This window comes from Leucoraja erinacea, chromosome 13, assembly GCF_028641065.1.
Source record: "Leucoraja erinacea ecotype New England chromosome 13, Leri_hhj_1, whole genome shotgun sequence".
Classification (NCBI taxonomy): Eukaryota; Metazoa; Chordata; class Chondrichthyes; order Rajiformes; family Rajidae; genus Leucoraja; species Leucoraja erinaceus.
In genome coordinates, this window is record NC_073389.1 from 38,407,268 (window position 1) to 38,424,246 (window position 16,979).

General features: G+C 42.8%; 1 protein-coding gene across 1 annotated transcript in view; it reads right to left on the reverse strand.

Annotated features, from left to right (window-relative positions):
- The window catches only part of map3k15 (mitogen-activated protein kinase kinase kinase 15), a 102,020-nt gene that overhangs the window by 35,871 nt on the left and 49,170 nt on the right, over positions 1–16,979 (reverse strand). The window contains exons 11-15 of the mRNA XM_055644944.1: positions 15,076–15,125; positions 13,846–13,941; positions 12,610–12,694; positions 11,279–11,412; positions 5,444–5,571 (exon numbers count right to left, since the gene is read on the reverse strand). Of these exons, the coding sequence (XP_055500919.1) occupies positions 5,444–5,571; positions 11,279–11,412; positions 12,610–12,694; positions 13,846–13,941; positions 15,076–15,125 (493 nt within the window). The remainder of the gene's footprint in view (positions 1–5,443; positions 5,572–11,278; positions 11,413–12,609; positions 12,695–13,845; positions 13,942–15,075; positions 15,126–16,979) is intronic.

Genomic DNA, 16,979 nt, shown 5'->3' on the forward strand with positions numbered 1-16,979 from the left:
ATGGGCCAAATGGCTTAATTCTGCTCCTTTGTCTCAATCCTATCATCAACAGGACTGGCAGTATCTGCACCACTGATGCAGGAGTTAAGGCTGCTGCCACATAGCTCCAGCAAGCACATTTTCCCTGTGACCATGCAGGGTGCATCAGTTTCCTCACACATCTCAAAGATATTCCGGTAGGGTGGTGTTACAACGATTCACCTCTTGGTGTAGATGGTAGGAATAGTCAGGACAACCAGGGGATGGGTTGATGGATATGTGAGAGAGAATAGTTTTTAGGATATTCAGTTTTAACGATATTATAGCTCTTTCTGTGCCATAAGAAAATCACATGAATATATAGAGAAAGGCAGAGATTGTGTTCAGATCATAGACCATTTATCACAATGGCCTGTTCTCACAAATAATATTCCAGCTAAAATGCTAATTCTTTCTCTTCCCCACAAATACACTTGAGAGGGCAGGGATTCAAAGCTGGTCAGCATGACTTAATTGGGGGAGATCCTATATGACTTACTTTTTAATTGCTTTTTTTTGAAGAGGTAGAAAAATGTATTGGAGGCCAATGCATTGATGTAGTCATCCTGCCATATCCTACAACTGAATCATCCTACCACAACCAGAGAGCAGTGTTGAACTACTATCTACCTCTTTATTGACCCTCAGACTATGTTGTTTGGACTTTGTTGACTCTACCTTGCACTAAACGTTATTCCCTTATCATGTATCTATACACTGTAAATGGCTCAATTGTGATCATGCACTGTCTTTCTGTTCAGTACACGTGACAATAAACAAAACTAGTCTTGTCTACATGGACTTAATAAGTTCTTTGACAAAGTCCTACATGAGGGATTGGTCCAAAAGGTTAGAGCCTCTGAGATCCAGTGAAAGATGGCAAATTGGATCTAAAATAAGCTTGATATTGGTTTTGTTGGTCAGAATAATTGGTGCTGGGACCCTTTACTGTTTTTTATATACATTCAAGAATGATATGAACGTGAGAGCTATGATAAGTAAATTTGCAGATAACAAAAATAGGTTGTGTTTATGTTGGTGAGGAGGATCATTGAGAGCAATGATAAGATCTGTTGATAAAATGGAAGGAGCAATGGCAGATTAAATTTAATCCTGATAATTGCATGGTGATGCAATTTGTGGGAACCAAAAAAGGGTAGGATTTATACCAAGAGTGATAGGACCCAAGGGAGTAACAGAAGTGCCTTGGTATAAAAGTCCAAGAATCCTTTAAAGGAAGGTAGATAAATTGATGAAGAAGGCATGTGGTATACTTACCTTCATCAGCCAAGGTACAGAAAATAAGAGCAAGCAACCTCGATAAAACATTGCACTGCATACAGTTTAAGTCACCACACTATAAGAAGGATGTGACTGCTTTGCAGAGGGTGCAGAGGAAATTCATCCAGATGTTGCCTGGAATGGAGCATTTCAGTTAATGGGAGAAACAGGATAGACTAGGTTTGTTTTCCTCCACAAGTGACAGAGGCGGAGGGGAGGAAATGTGATTATTATAAGCAGGATTATGAGGGATACAGATGATTTTGATTGTGAGAGACCTTCTGCCACAGGTGAGGTATCTGAACTTAAAGGCCACTGGTTAGGAGTAAGGAGGTTTCGAGGAAACGAGAAGAGGAGCTTTTTATCCAGAGGACATTTGGAATTTGGAACGTGCTGCCTAATGTGCTGGAGGCAGGTACTCTCATAACATTTTGGAAGGAACTGAATCAGCACTTGAATCACCAAGGTAAGCTAGGCCATGGACACATCACAGGTAAAGGGGATTAGTACGAATGGGTAGATAGATAAACACTTTATAGTCAGCATAAATATGATGGGCCGAAGGACCAATTTCTGTGCCATTTGACTCTACTACTGACTCTTCCTCGTTCTTTCCCTCTGAAGGCCCATTCTCTTCATGCAAATAGTCAACCTTCCACTCACCAGCACTCGCTACAACTTTCACCAAAGAAGTCGATCAAGTTTCTCAAATATGGTTTATTTTCAAGAAATAGACACTGGGCACGATAATGCGCATAATATCATATGTTGGTGCATATTATCTTTTCCAGATGACAATTTTCTGCCAGATTGTTAGCTCCAAATGCTGGCCTGACACCAACTCCAAATGATAGACTGGTGGTTGCCAAGTTCTTTGCTCTCTTGAGTAATAAATCTTTCAGGGCCTTTCCATCCACTGGCATGATTATGATACCAATGGAGGTTGAGAGGGGGTGTGCCGAGAGTCTGTACTGCAGATTCAAACCTTTGCTGCCTTAAATAGACCAGTGTGGATGAAGGGTTTTGGTGCTGACAATCAGAGATGCATCTTCTGTTTATCTACTTCTAGCATGTCCTGCGGCTTAAATGAGAACAGAAAATGCTGGCAACACTCAATAGATTAGGCAACATCGGTGGAAAGAGAAACAGATTTAATGTTTAAGATCAAAGACATTTTTGTCTTCTACTTTGTGAAGGAATTTGCAGCATCCTCTTCTTCGGTGAAGATCAAAGATGATTAATTTTGCTTCCCCACCATTTTACCGAATACCACGGGCTCCTTGTTATTCACTAGTCTTTTCTCATACACTCTCTTTGCCTGTTTCATTTCCTTCCTAAGTTCTTGTGTGCAGCTTTCCTATTCAGTTTGGCCACAGCACTCATTGTACTTGAAGCCAGCGGAAACCTTGTAGCAACAGCCCTGGGATATCGGATCTGTCATCATACAGAAATATCCTAGCACGATGACGATGTGCGTTACTATTGTTAGATATCAAAGCCATTCAGCTGTCATTGACATTTGGCCTGCTGCTTCCAAATAATAATGACACTCTTCCAAGGAACTCAGATAGAATTATGTATACATCCAGTTACGTAACGTGATGCTCAGTCTTTGGGAAAGAGACCTTGTGTTGTTGGTACTCTTCCATCAAATTCCTCGGTGGAACCGTCATGGAACCTCTGTCAAGTTCAATGAAAGCAGTCAGTGTATCCGTGCCTTTGGTTTCAGTTACCGACCGATCGACAATGTGCATCTTGCCATTACTATTACAACAAACCCTGCTCCTGACATTTAAAAGACAGTGTGTGGAAGTCCAGCAACCTACTATAATAATGGAAGCTACACGTTGATAGTCACGTAGAAACAAGGAAGTGCGGATGCTGGCTTACATATAAAAGGCACAAAGTAACTCAGCGGGACAAGCAGCATCTCTGGAGAGCATCGATAAGGAACTTTTCAGGTTGGGACTCGGGCCCATCTCCAGAGATCCACTGAGTAACTCCAGCACTTTATGTCTGTTTTTTACATTGACAGTCATGTTGCGGGTAATAACTCACCTCAGCACTTGACGTCCCTCATGTGCCTGTGGCCATAAGCTTGTGACTGAGGTAACATTACAAGCATGAACATAATCCATGATAGATTCTATCTCTCCTGCTGATATTCAGAGTGTGAATTATGAACAGGTCGTTGACTTTGGACTTCTGCAGAGGGTATTTTTGTGTTGGTCCTCAAAGTGAGCATGGTTAGAAGGAATTTGATTTCAACCCCAGTTAAAGTGGAAAATATATGACTGGGGAGCAGAGGCAGGTTATTTATCTAGCATAAGCCACGAAGGTCCTAACTATGAAAACTTAGATAAAGCTGCACATGAATATTACTACCTTGAGTTTGGGTGTGTTGGGCTGGGCTGGCTCAGAGCTTAAATGCTCTAAAGTGAGCTAACAATTTTCCCTGCATACAGTTCAGGGCTGTGAGCAAACAGATTCACTGCTTAGGACAGCGGCAGCGCAGTGGCACAAAGGTAGAGTTGCTGCCTTACAGCACCAGAGATCCGGGTTCGATCCTGACTATGGGTGCTGAATGTATAGAGCGTGTACATTCTCCCCGTGACCACGTGGGTTTTCTCCTGCTTCCTCCCACTCTGTAAAGATGTACAGGTCTGTACATTAATTGGCTCAGCTAAATTGCAAAAATTGTCCTTAGTGTGTAGGATAGTGCTAGTATATGGGGATTGCTGGTCAGTGTGGACTAGTGGCTTGTCACGTCACTGCCCAGTACTGATGGTTCTGGAGTTACACAAAGGCCATTAATGTTCCTTGAAGGACATTAATAAAATCTTTAATTAAATCATTAATACAATCACCAATTCTAGATTTATTTAATTACTTGAATTTAAGTTCCTTATCTGAGACACAAACTCATGCTTCCAGATAACTGGACCAGGATCCACGTGCAGAATTTTGGAACTGATTTATTATTGTCACTCATTTCAGGGTCATCGATCTGAAACATTAACTGTTTTGCCTTTCACTGATTTTGCCCGACCTGCTGAGTGTTTCTAGTGAAGATAGACACAAAATGTTGGAGTTGCTCAGCGGGACAGGCAGCATCTCTGGAGAGAAGGAATGGGTGACGTTTCGGGTCGAGACCTTTCTTCAGATTCATTCTTCAGTCTGAAGAATGGTCTCGACCCAAAACGTCACCCATTTCTTCTCTCCAGAGACGCTGCCTGACCCACTCCAGCTCTCTGTGTCCATCTTCAGTTTAAATCAGCACCTGCAGTTCCTACCTACACGAATGGAATTAGAATTCAGTAAACATGAGGTGAAGATAGACACAAAATGCTGGATTTACTTAGTGGGACAGGCAGCATCTCTGGAGATGCAAATGTTTCGAGCATTTTTTTCAGATTTTAGGCACTTTTGCAGGTTTTTTGTTGATTTTCATGCCGCCGTATCTTTCTGCTTATTTGATTATTCAGCCGAGATTAATCTTAGATGGCTGATGGAGCACCATGTCAATCAGCACATCATTTAAGTAGCAGGTAAGCAAGCAATTGTAACTACCGCATGTTCATGCGTGATAATTAGCCTGATGAATCACCATCCAACCATCCCAACTTCCTCTCAATGACCACTCTTGAAAAGCACGGAAAACACTTCCATTTCAGCAGAGGAGAAATGCTGCCAATCGTTTCTTTGATAAAGTCCAAATTAAATGTTACAATCGGCAGGCTGCCTCTTTGGAGGGGTTTGGAGCACATACCCATATAAACTGTAGTTTAAGCCGGTTTCTGATCCCACTTCCATTTCTGGCAAAGTCAATCATCGTCCTAGATCTCAACCCTCATCCACCTGACTGGCAACAATTGCCCCAGTGTTCAACATCGAATGCTGCAGTTTATTGGCTAAACCACCTCACTTTTGTAGTCCAGTCCCTTGAGATTAAGGTCCTCCTTTAGTGCCTGTTCCTTGGATATCCAAGTCCCTCAACTCAGAGTCTTTCTCCATTTGTGCCTCTTGAATACAAACCAGATGAACTCGGCCTTAGTGAAGCTTAATTTAGAGTTTCTATTGGCAGGAGAGCGCTGGGAATAGTACTCACTCAGCTTGCTTCCAAGTCATGATTCAATGTGCCTACCTCCGGGTACTTGCTCCATAAAGATCTTGATGTAGCCATTTTCCGAAACCGAACCAAGGTACTGGACAATATTCCGGTGCTTCAAGTATTTGTGTAACACTATCTCTTCATGGAGAGGTTGGGAGTATCTAGGAATAAAACACCACGAGAACCACTGAAGACAAGGTTGCTGCAAGTGTTACTCTTTCAATAACATCTACAATTTTCAAGGGGAATGTCATTTTCAAGATGGTTTCAGTGCAGTGATATCTTTTCCACTTCACTTCTGCACCAAGCACTTTCAGATTAAGTCCAGATAATTTCTATATGACATTAGCTTTTTTCTATCTGAAAAATACAAAGTGCTGGAGGACCTCAGTGGTTCAGGTTGCATCTGTGGAGAGAATGGATGGGAGACTATTTCGAACTGAACCCTTCTAGATCAGGCTTCTATTTTCTTATGAATATATTTTTGTAATTTTATGGGAGAGTCTTACAATTCAACAGAATCAATCCCATTGATTTTTGTACTGCTTTTCCTGAAAACTAGTAAGGACACTGGAACCCCATTGTTATTCATGTTGTTAGTGCTTTTCCCAACACTGGATATTGGGGAATGGCGGGAGACATAAGAGACTGAAGAGGTTGGAATTTTAAACAAAGAACAAAGTGCTGGAGGAACTCAGCGCTCCAGAGAATGGCAATTTATAGTTCAGTGGTTGGAACTGGCTGCAGTGGTTTAGCCAAGGACTCAGATGTAGAAAATATTTATATTTTTTCTGTCCACAAGATATTCCCTCCACAGATGCTGCCTGACCCATTGAGTTCCTCCAGCACTTGGTGTTTATCTCAAGGTTCAAGCATCTTCAGTTCATTGTATCTTTATATTTTCTTGACCCTCAGCTTTCTGTTCCTGTGTGTTATGGTTGCAAGCAGACCACCGTGTTCTTAAAATCGTTTCTGCTTTGTTAGCAACACCAGTTAACAAAAATGCGGAATTTTCAGATACAAAGAAACAACAAGCGGATATCTGTTACATGGCATCTTCCCATTACAGATGATCCCAACAGTATGACCATTCAGGTTATGAAAATTTACCCTCATAGAATTCATAAATCACTACCCGGAAAAATGAAATGTGGAATAAAATTTGATCTCTTGGAACTTGTGTTCCGTTTCTCATGGTACACTGATCCAGCAGATTTAAATGCATGGGATTTGTGGTGACTTGGTCATTGGACTACTTGAGAGAAGTACTTGAGAGAAGGCAGAGGGTTGTGGTGGAAGGGTGTTATTCTGGTTGGAGGTTTGTAACCAGTGGAGTTCTGCAGGAATCTGTGCTGGAACCTCTTTTGTTTGCGATAATGACTTAAGGACCTGCCCCACTTGGCCGTCATTTGCGCCTCATTTACACGTCATATGTAAATAGGTCGACACGTCGTGATGCGCGACATCGCGCGCAAATCACGCGTCAGCACAACCGTCTGGTGCGCGTGACATAATTGGTGTCACCACTCGAGACACGTGAGACGTCGGGACACCAGCATCAGCGTGTGTCGCCAATGCATCAGCGTGCGTACACGATACGTCATGCAGATGGCGCGCAAAGATTTCATTACAGCACAAAATCCTGGAGCGCCGCGCGATACCGCGAGCCACCGCATGCGATTCCACGCCTCACCATGCGTAATGCATGCGTCTCCCACACGCACCCCACATGTCACGACATGTCGACCTATTTTACATATGACGCGTAAATGAGGCGCAAATGACGGCCAAGTGGGACAGGCCCTTTAGACGTTAAGTTAGGTCGTGGAGACAGATACGCTAGTGGCATTTAAAAGGCTTTTGACCAGGCAAGTGGACACACACAGGGAATGGACGGTTATGAATCATGTGCAGGCAGAGGAAAGTAGTTTAATTTGGCATCATGTTCGGCATGGATATTGTGGGCCAAAATAGCTGTACCTGTGCTGTACTGTTCTATATTCTAAACCAAGACCGTAAGTAGCGATCAATTTGCTGTGTCCAAAATGGCCTGCTACAATTTGACTGTCATAACATCAACCACTTTTCCATACATACTGGATTGGTTATAAAACATCTTGAGATGCCCTGAAAGAATGATTGATATTACATTTCTATTTCTGTACCATTGCAATGTCACCATCACCTCTCCGCAATCTATGACAATGCATAGCCGGCATAATTAGGACTGTTTTGACCTGCAAAATGAAGCAAAACAGTTCTTTTGACCTCAAGGTAGAGAGTTTTATTACTCCAAGATTGATTTCCAACTATACGCCCCATTCAAAAGAGATGTGCAGGCCTATTTAGCTAATGAATAGAGAAGTGGCCTTCCGACTTAGTTGCTGGCCCAAACAATTGAATTGACTTTTTGAAAGATATTTAACGTTGGTATCTATTCAGTAATTTCTGGTATCATGGCAGTGCCAATTACTGCTTTAAATGGTTTTTTTTATTAACAGCATCAACTCAGTAATCTATGCAATAAGAAATTAGGTTGAAAATAAATCAATTTCATACCACTGAAGTGTAGGATCAGCGTATGTTAAATGCCATAGTATGATAGCGTATTGGTGACTACTATTCAGCCAAGACATCACGTTTAAACAAAATTGATTATATTTAACATGTGAATCAACAATCAACAGTCTTGAGCTGCTATCTACCTCAATAGAGACCCTCTGACTATCTTCAATCAGACTATACTGGACTTTATCTTGCACTAAGCGTTATTCCCTTTATCATGTATCTGTACAACGTGGGTGGCTCGATTGTAATAATCTATTGTTTTTCCACTGACTGTTTAGCACGCAACAAAAGCTTTGCACTGTACCTCGGTAGACGTGACAATAAACTAAACTAACTAACCAATAGGGTAGACAAAAATGCTGGAGAAACTCAACGGGTGAGGCAGCATCTATGGAGCGAAGGAAATAGGCAACGTTTCGGGCCGAAACACTTCTTCAGACCAACCAATAGCACCTCATAGTTGAACTTAAAAAAAAATTGCAGAGGCTGGAAATCTTGAATAAAAGTAAAAATCAGGAATGTACTTGGCAGTTGATGAGCTGATGCCATAAATTATGAAAATTAAATCTAAACCAGTAATTGACACTGTCATGATGTCAGAGATTACCAAACAGATACAAACTTTAAATATCTGGTAGTCCGTGTCAGAACCTACAGGCAGGAGAGTGGAATTATTTAATAATTTCTTCCCACCGGTGAGGTTCTATTTTTAACTTGCATTTTACCCCATGACACCAGGGCATGCTTTGAACTGAATTAGCCCACTGACATAATTACAATTTTGAAGCTTTTTATGCTCTCTGCTGCTGCTGCTGCTGCTGTTGAAAGCGGAAATTACATCTCCATAACTTTAGATAGTAATAGAAGATTCAATTTGTTTAAGAAGGAACTGCAGATGCTGGAAAATCGAAGGTAGACAAAAATGCTGGAGAAACTCAGCGGGTGAGGCAGCATCTATGGAGCGAAGGAAACAGGCAACGTTTCGGGTCAGGACCCTTCTTCAGACCCTTCTTCAGTCTGAAGAAGGGTCTCGACCCGAAACATTGTCTATTTCCTTTGCTCCATAGATGCTGCTTCACCCGCTGAGTTTCTCCAGCATTTCCATCTACCATAGAAGATTCAATTAGTGGCTTTGTGGTAATGGCCTTAAAAAAGATTATTTTACGTTGCACGATAAAAAAAAAAATTAATTGATATTCTGATAGGAACAAACGGGAAACTATTTGTTATGTACTGACTGTGTGCTTTTAAAATTGTCATTTTAAAATGAATGTACTCCCCAGCACACTCTGGTAAAAACTCACAAAGGAAAGAGCCAAGTCGACAAACATCCCACTTAAGTCACTAGGGAACCAGTATACTGCCTTGAGAAATTGTGTGTCCTGTAATGTATATTGAGCAATAATCCAAAGCTAACTCCTACCTTCGAGGAATTTCATTTCAGTTCACCCTGGCACCGGATTGGAATCTGACTCTTGCTTCAGTCTATATATACAGCTGCAGCCTCGGTGCAAAGTGATGATGCTATTTCGAACCAACACTACATTTGTAATGTGACACTGGTTATCAGCTTAGATACAAAATAAAACTCAGATATGACCGTAACCCGATGTGACTGCAACCCAAGGACTTAATTTTCCTCACACCCAATCTGATCATCAGTTGAGTTTAGTTTAGTTTAGAGACACAGCGTGGAAACAGGCCCTTCGGCCCACTGACCAGCGATCCCCACACACTAACACTATCCTATACACACTCGGGACAATTTTGCAATTATTCCAAGCCTATTAGCCTACAAACCTGTATGGCTTTGGAGTGTTGGAGGAAATCGGAGTTCCCGGAGAAAACCCACGCAGTTCACCGGGTGAGCATACGAACTCCGTACAAACAGTACCCGTAGTGAGGGTTGAACCCGGGTTTATGGTGCCGCAAAGCAGCAACTCTACGCCTGCACCACTGTGCCACCCTTTATCACCATAAATATAATCTCAAACGTGCTGGTTTCCAAAATTCTGTCCTCTTGCACTCAACCTGTTGTCGTGGGGACCTGCCCGGATTTTAAAAGTTAATTAGTCTAGCCAGTCAATCTTGCCAGTTTTCCACGTCACAGAGCTCCGAAGCCCAAGGTGGATCGCTCTGCCTGTTTTAGCAATGATTTCCACAGGCAATCCTTCAGTCTGAGAGAAGCTCCCTGCACGAGTGACCAAAGATCATGGCGCCAAACTTTAAAGTACTGAGCCAGCCTGGCTTGACCCAAGCTCCAGGTCTTGTAACCTTTTGTAGATTTGGCCCCAACATTTAATGCTGGGTTCTACTCAATTGAGTTGGTGAGGCTGACACTGTGTAAAGTCATTCACTATCTCAACTTCAAAAGCGTCCTCAATATTGTACCAGTGTGAACAATAAAAATAGGGGCGGCAGTGTGGCGCAGCTGGATAGAGCTGCTGCCTCACAGCGCCAGAGAACGGTTGCTGTCTGTGTTGCGTTTGCACATTGTCCATAACCGCATTGATTTCCTCCCACATCCCAAAAACGTGCAGGTTGGTAGGTTCCTTGGCTGCTGTAAATCGCCCCTAGTGTGCATGGAATGGATGAGAAATTGGGATAATGTAAAACTCATGTGAATGGGTGATCGATGGTTGGGGTGTACATTCTCCCCGTGACCTACGTGGGTATTCTCCGAGATGTCCAGTTTCTTCCCGCACTCCAAAGATGTACAGATTTGTAAGTTAATCGGTTTGGTATAATTGTAAATTGTCCCTAAGGTGTATAGGATAACGTTAGTGTGCGGGAATCGCTGGTAAGTGCAGAATCATTGGGCCGAAAGGCCTGCACCTGTGCTCTATCTCGAAACTTAACCATATAAACGAAACATAATCATTCAAAATATATGGTGATAATTCTCCCTGATCATATGATGAAAAGCCGGTCCTTATGTAAAATTCAGTGCAATTTGCCACTTTGCAATTAAAAACAACTGAATGAACAATTACAGTTGAACAGTATCACTGATTGTCCTAAGCTCCAAAATAAGCACTAATACAAAGTAGCAATTGACTCACTAAACCGCCATCACTTATATCCATCATCAGTTCTTGCCATGATAACCATTGTGAGAAGTACTAGCATAGTCACAAAAGGTAAAATGGATTGCTTCTGTATTTCATCATTCTGCAGTATGATATGCAATGAACGCTCAATGTATGTGAACAATCCTATGGTTTATTCAAAGGTAACTGATATTTACCAATACAAGAATAAGGGCCAATACTATTTTCCATGGATTTATTTAACTCTCACCTACTATCTTTCTCTGGTATTTCTTTGATAGCTATCCTCACTTGATTGCTGAGATCTCGTCCAGCATAGACCACTCCATATGTGCCTTTCCCCAACACTACCCGTTCTTCAGACTCTTCGTACTCATATTCATACTGGAACACAAGAGAAAGGAGACAAGAATCATTAGCCTTTCACCAAGCACTGTAATTGCAGGATTCTCAATTGAAACACCAGAGCTAATGCTTGCAAGTTCCAATCCAACAACCCAGGTTGCGCTGAGAGAATGTTGCACTGTTGTAGGTATCATCTTAATATTTATCTTTAAACAAATTGAATTAAGAGATTTGAATTTTATCACAAATTATATGCTATGTGCAAACTGGCCAACCCAATTTTTCCAACAATGCACTGATTTATTGTTCAAAGATTTAATTTGTTTTAAATCAGTTTATTTCTATACATGCAAAGTCACGGGGGTTTTGATTCTGATCAAAGTGCAGGGTCTAATCTCCTGGGAAGCTATCAGAGGAGGCTCCAACTGGTGGGAACCAGGCCCACTGCAGATAACAACCCCACAATTTGATTGTGTCAGCCTCAATGAGTCCCTTTGCTCAAGATGCCTCGAGGTCTTGGGAGAGTTCAGGTCATAGGCCAGGCCTGGATCCCAAGACAGGAACACACGACCAGCAACTGAGAGACTACTGTGGAACTGGTTTGGCTAGACATAGCACCAAACCAGGATGACCCGAGCGGCTGTTAAGGAAACTTTATTGTGGTAGATTTCCATTTGCAGCGTCTCTCGTCTTTCTAGGGGTTGGGAGAGAGGGGCTTAAATATCAGCACAAATAGGGCTTTCAGGATCCTGGTATAATCTTCACCCTTCAAGTGCCCTCTCAGGAAATATTGTCATAGAGTTATACAGCATGGGAACAGGCACACACTGACCAACATGTCCCATCTAGTCCAACCTGCCTGTGTTCAGCCCATATCTCTCTAAACATGTCCTATGCATTAGACTTTAGGGACAAAGTACCATCTGTAAATCAGAAGTCAATCAGTAACTGCACTGCCATCATGTTTCATCTCCCTTTCTGCAATTTGCAGGCAAGACAAAATTGGTTTAATTTGCAGTTGAAATGAAATTGGTTATCAAAGAACAACCACATACTTAATCTGACTATTTTTTTTACTTCACACTTTTGTTGAAGAACAGTTTCACTACAACTTGTCAAATCTAGCGTCTATTGCTTTGGCTTTGTTCCTATTTACTCCAAATACCACAAAAACTTATATTAATCCAGGTATAAAGAACCGTGTGCAGATATTAGCACCATGAAGAGACATCATACCTCCAGTGTGTCTCCCTCGGCATCACCCTCCAGTTCCGCACTGCTTGCTGCTTCATCATTAATTTCCTTTACCAAATGGCAAAACCTGCAATATAGTAACAAAACTATTTGGGAGAAGTGGTAAAGAGTTTAAAAGCTTAAGAGAAGTGATCCTAAATAAGACTGATCAGAAGATGACAGGCCCCAAACCCAACAGGCCTTCCACATGGTGTCTAACTAGTGTGCAAGGTAGGAAAGTTTGTATATTAGCGAGGGCATTGTATACCATTGGTTGCCCTAATCCCACCCATTGGACATCCTGTGTTCCCTGCAGATTAAAGGAAAAAGGAAATAGTGAGGATTTATTTCCTCTTGAAAGAGAGGCGAGGCCAAGGGTGAATATGCAATTAGAACCAAGCTCTTTGGCGGTGATACTAGGAAGAGGTTCTTCTGTGTAAAAAACAGTAGAAATTTGGGATTCACACAAAAAAGTGTGGAGACAGGTGACCAATTGGAAATATCAAGAGAGAGATTGATCAATTTTTGTTAGGCAAAGACTTGAAGGAATCTGGACCAAGGAGGCAGCAATCAGCCACATTCGAACTCAACAGAGGAACAGAGTGAAGAAGCTGAGTGGAAACAAAGAGACACATGTGACTACAGATGCTGGGATTTGGAACAAAGCACAAACTGCTGGAGGAACAGTAGATCAGGCAGCATCTGTGGAGGTAAAGGGATGGTCGCCCTTTGGGTCAAGACCCTGCATCATTCATATCGTGTGAAGAGAAGGTAGCCAGTTTAAAGAGGCCAGAAGAAAGGGTGAGACAGGGAAGGGTGGGACTCGATGAGGTGGAGGACAATGGGCAGAGGCAGCAAGGAGGGGGGGGGGGGGGGGGGAGGCAGGCAAATGGAGCCAGGTGGGAGGCAGAGAGGGGAAAGATAGAGAGAGCTACATGATAATGTAGAGGAATGATGGGTCAGGTAGGAAGTGGCGAGGGTGGAGTTTGAATAAAGAGGCTGGCAGATGATGGGCAGAAACAGAAAAGGCAAATAACTGGGTAGATGGGGCACAGACAGGCGGATACAGAGGCTGAAGGAAGGAGACGGATAGCCTACCCCATTACAACCTTAAAAAACAGAGCTTAGAGACATCCCACCAGAAGTCTCCATGCCCCTGGGGAATGTCTCTGACAAGCTGGAAATATTTAATTCATGGGCTGGTCCCCTTCCCCTGTGGTGACAGGTTTGACCACTCACCTGCTGCACTGAGCCTCTGTGGAGAAGTAGATCTGAAAATGGTCAGAGTTGCGATGGACATAGAGGAAGCAGCAGCGCTCGTCGCATTTGGATATGCTGCAGGAAACACAGAGAACAATGCATGTCGGGGTTCTCATCACGTCCTCTCAGAGCCAGCAGCATTCGAGCAATTGCAGATTAAAACTAATCATATTATGGAAACTAATCATATTATGGATACTGAGTATCCACACAGCTCCAGACAGACATCTGGATAGGTAGACAAAAATGCTGGAGAAACTCAGCGGGTGAGGCAGCATCTATGGAGCGAAGGAAATAGGCAATGTTTCGAGTCGAGACCCTTCTTCAGACTGATCTGGATAGGAAAGGTTTCGAGGAATACGAGCCAAAGGCGGGCAAATGGGACTAACTTAGAAGGGGCATCTTGGTCGACTTGAACAAGTTGGGCCGAATGGCCTATTTTTGTGCTGATGGCTCAAAAACTCCAATCCTTACTCATGGTGCTGTGTGTGTGAAGTTTGCACATTCTCCCTGTGACCACATGGATTTCTTACAGGTAGAGGCATGGAAAGACGCAACATGGAAGTTGGCCCTTTGGTGAGTCTGCACTATCTACCCATCCTTACACTAATCCTATATATTTAAGTCTTCTCACATTTGTTTTATCATCTCCTCCCCCCTTCCTCTCCCCCCACCCCACTGCCCCCCCCCCCCCCCCCCCCCCCCCTCACATACCCTGCCTGCTCCTGACTCTGCACGTCTACCCAATCTATTTCTCTCATGATTTTGTACACCTCTATAAGATCAAATCTGAGGCTAGAACTAGTATTTGACCAACCCTTGATCACGTTGGCAGTTCGGTCACAATGCCCATGCATCAACTGAATCAGAGAGGCCGAGTCAAGCCTGTGGCCGGATGCAACTCATGTGGACTGGGTGGATGGGACACGCTTTGTAAAGTGACTTGCTGTCTGGCACTACAGACATTTCCCACTAGAACTACAGTGCCTAGCATTTTCCCCACTGCGGGATCCAGTGTGAGCTAGCCAATTGGATGCAAAATTGGATACAAAATTTGATACAAAATTTGATACAAAAGGCTAATCGAGCCACATTTATAGCTATATGCTCCAGAATGGTGACAATCTTACATGCAGTAACATCACAGGCATAGATTCAGAGAAAGGTACAAAACAAAAATGATATGGAGGTTATTTCACACACACTCACCTTATTCCTTTGATGGATGAAGGTGTAAAATTCCATTCATAAATCCCCTTCTGTTAGGAGGAAAACAGGATGTACATTATTTATGCTGAGCAATGAGGCGACAACACACTCCATACCAAACTTCCACCACAGCAATAGATGCAGGCCATTTATCCCTCCTGGCAGTTCTGCCAATTCAATGAGAGTACAGCTAACCGAAGAACAGACATCACTCATATTACGATCAGATATGATATAATTGTATTTATCCCAGGAAGGAAATTGGTCTGCCAACATTCATAAAACACAAGATACAGGAAACATGAAATTAAAATGATGAGTGGAAAGGATTGGGGATGTGCAAAGATGGGGGAGGGGAGTCAGTCTACCCCACGACAGAAGGGAGAGGAGTTGTACAGTTTGATAGCCATAGGGAAGAATGATCTCCTGTGGCGTTCTGTACTGCATCTTGGTGGAACCAGTCTTTTGCTGAAGGTACTCCTCAGGTTGTCCAGTGCGTCATGGAGGGGGGGGAGAGCTGTCTTGTCCAAGATGCTCCACAGTTTGAGGAGCATCCTCCCCTCCAAGACCACCTCGCATGAATCCAACTATGCTCCCAGGACGGAGCCAGTCTTCTTGATGAGTTTGTTAATCCTGTTGGCGTCTTTGGACTTCACCCTGCTGCCCCAGCACACGACGGCGAATAAAATGGCACTGGCTACCACCGATTGGCAGAACATCTGCAGCAAGTCACTGCAGATGTTGAAGGAGCGGAGCCTTTTCCAAAGGTACAGACGCTCTGTCCCTTCTTGTAAGGGGATAAGCAAGAGGGTTTTCGATCATAACTTGTAATGTGAAATGGAAACCACTGTTGCATCTTGGACCTTAGCAATTGCAAAAACAAACATTAAACTGAATTAATCCTCTCCATTGCCAATTTAACAGGAGACCAAAGTGTCAGTTGTCTCGTAGAATTCAATAATTTTTTAACCAGGAAATTTCTGGCTGTAATCAGATGAGCTGAATCTTCTGTTGCAAGGAGTATAGGAAATCATCAAAGTAACTTCAAACATGCTGTTCATGCACAAACATACAAAGAAAGCAAGGTTGGTATCCCTTTATTTAGCAATGTTACAACATTTTGAGATTAAAGAAATCAAGTCTGCAATTTATCCCATCAGATAAAGCATAAAAAGAAGTTTAATTTGACACCTAATTCGCTTTCATATCTTCAGTATTAAAAACGTTATGGCCATTTTCATACTCGGAAATTAGCATCTTGTTCCCTATTGCTTTTCCATTGACTTAACACAAAAGCTGTGATCAAGGACAGTCAAAAGCCCATAACTTTCTTAAAAATTAAGAGAACTGAATGAAATTTTCAGTTATTGTAGATTGAAGCATTCTGAAACAAATATGAAACAATCTTACTTGGATGACCTGAAATTAAAGCATAGAATTAGTTAGTTACCCAATTAGCATCTTGTGGATCCTGTGGATAGGGTGAACTGTTTTAAATATCTGGGAGTCCACATCTCTGAGGATATGACATGGTCATCACACGCCTCAGCACTGGTGAGTAAGGCAAGGCAGCGCCTTTACCACCTCAGGCAATTGAGGAAATTCAGAGTGTCTCCGAGGATCCTCCAGTGCTTCTACGCAGTGGCGGTGGAAAGCATCTTGTCCGGGAACATTACCATCTGGTTCGGGAATTGCTCTGCCAAGGACAAGAAGGCTCTGCAGAGAGTAGTGCGTTCGGCCGAACGCACTATGGGAACTTCACTCACCCCCCTGCAGGAACTATACAACAGGAGGTGCAACTCCAGAGCAAACAAAATCATGAGAGACCTCTTCCACCCCTGCAACAGACTGTTCCAGCCGCTACGGTCAGGCAGACGCCTCCGTTGCCATGCAGTGAGAACGGA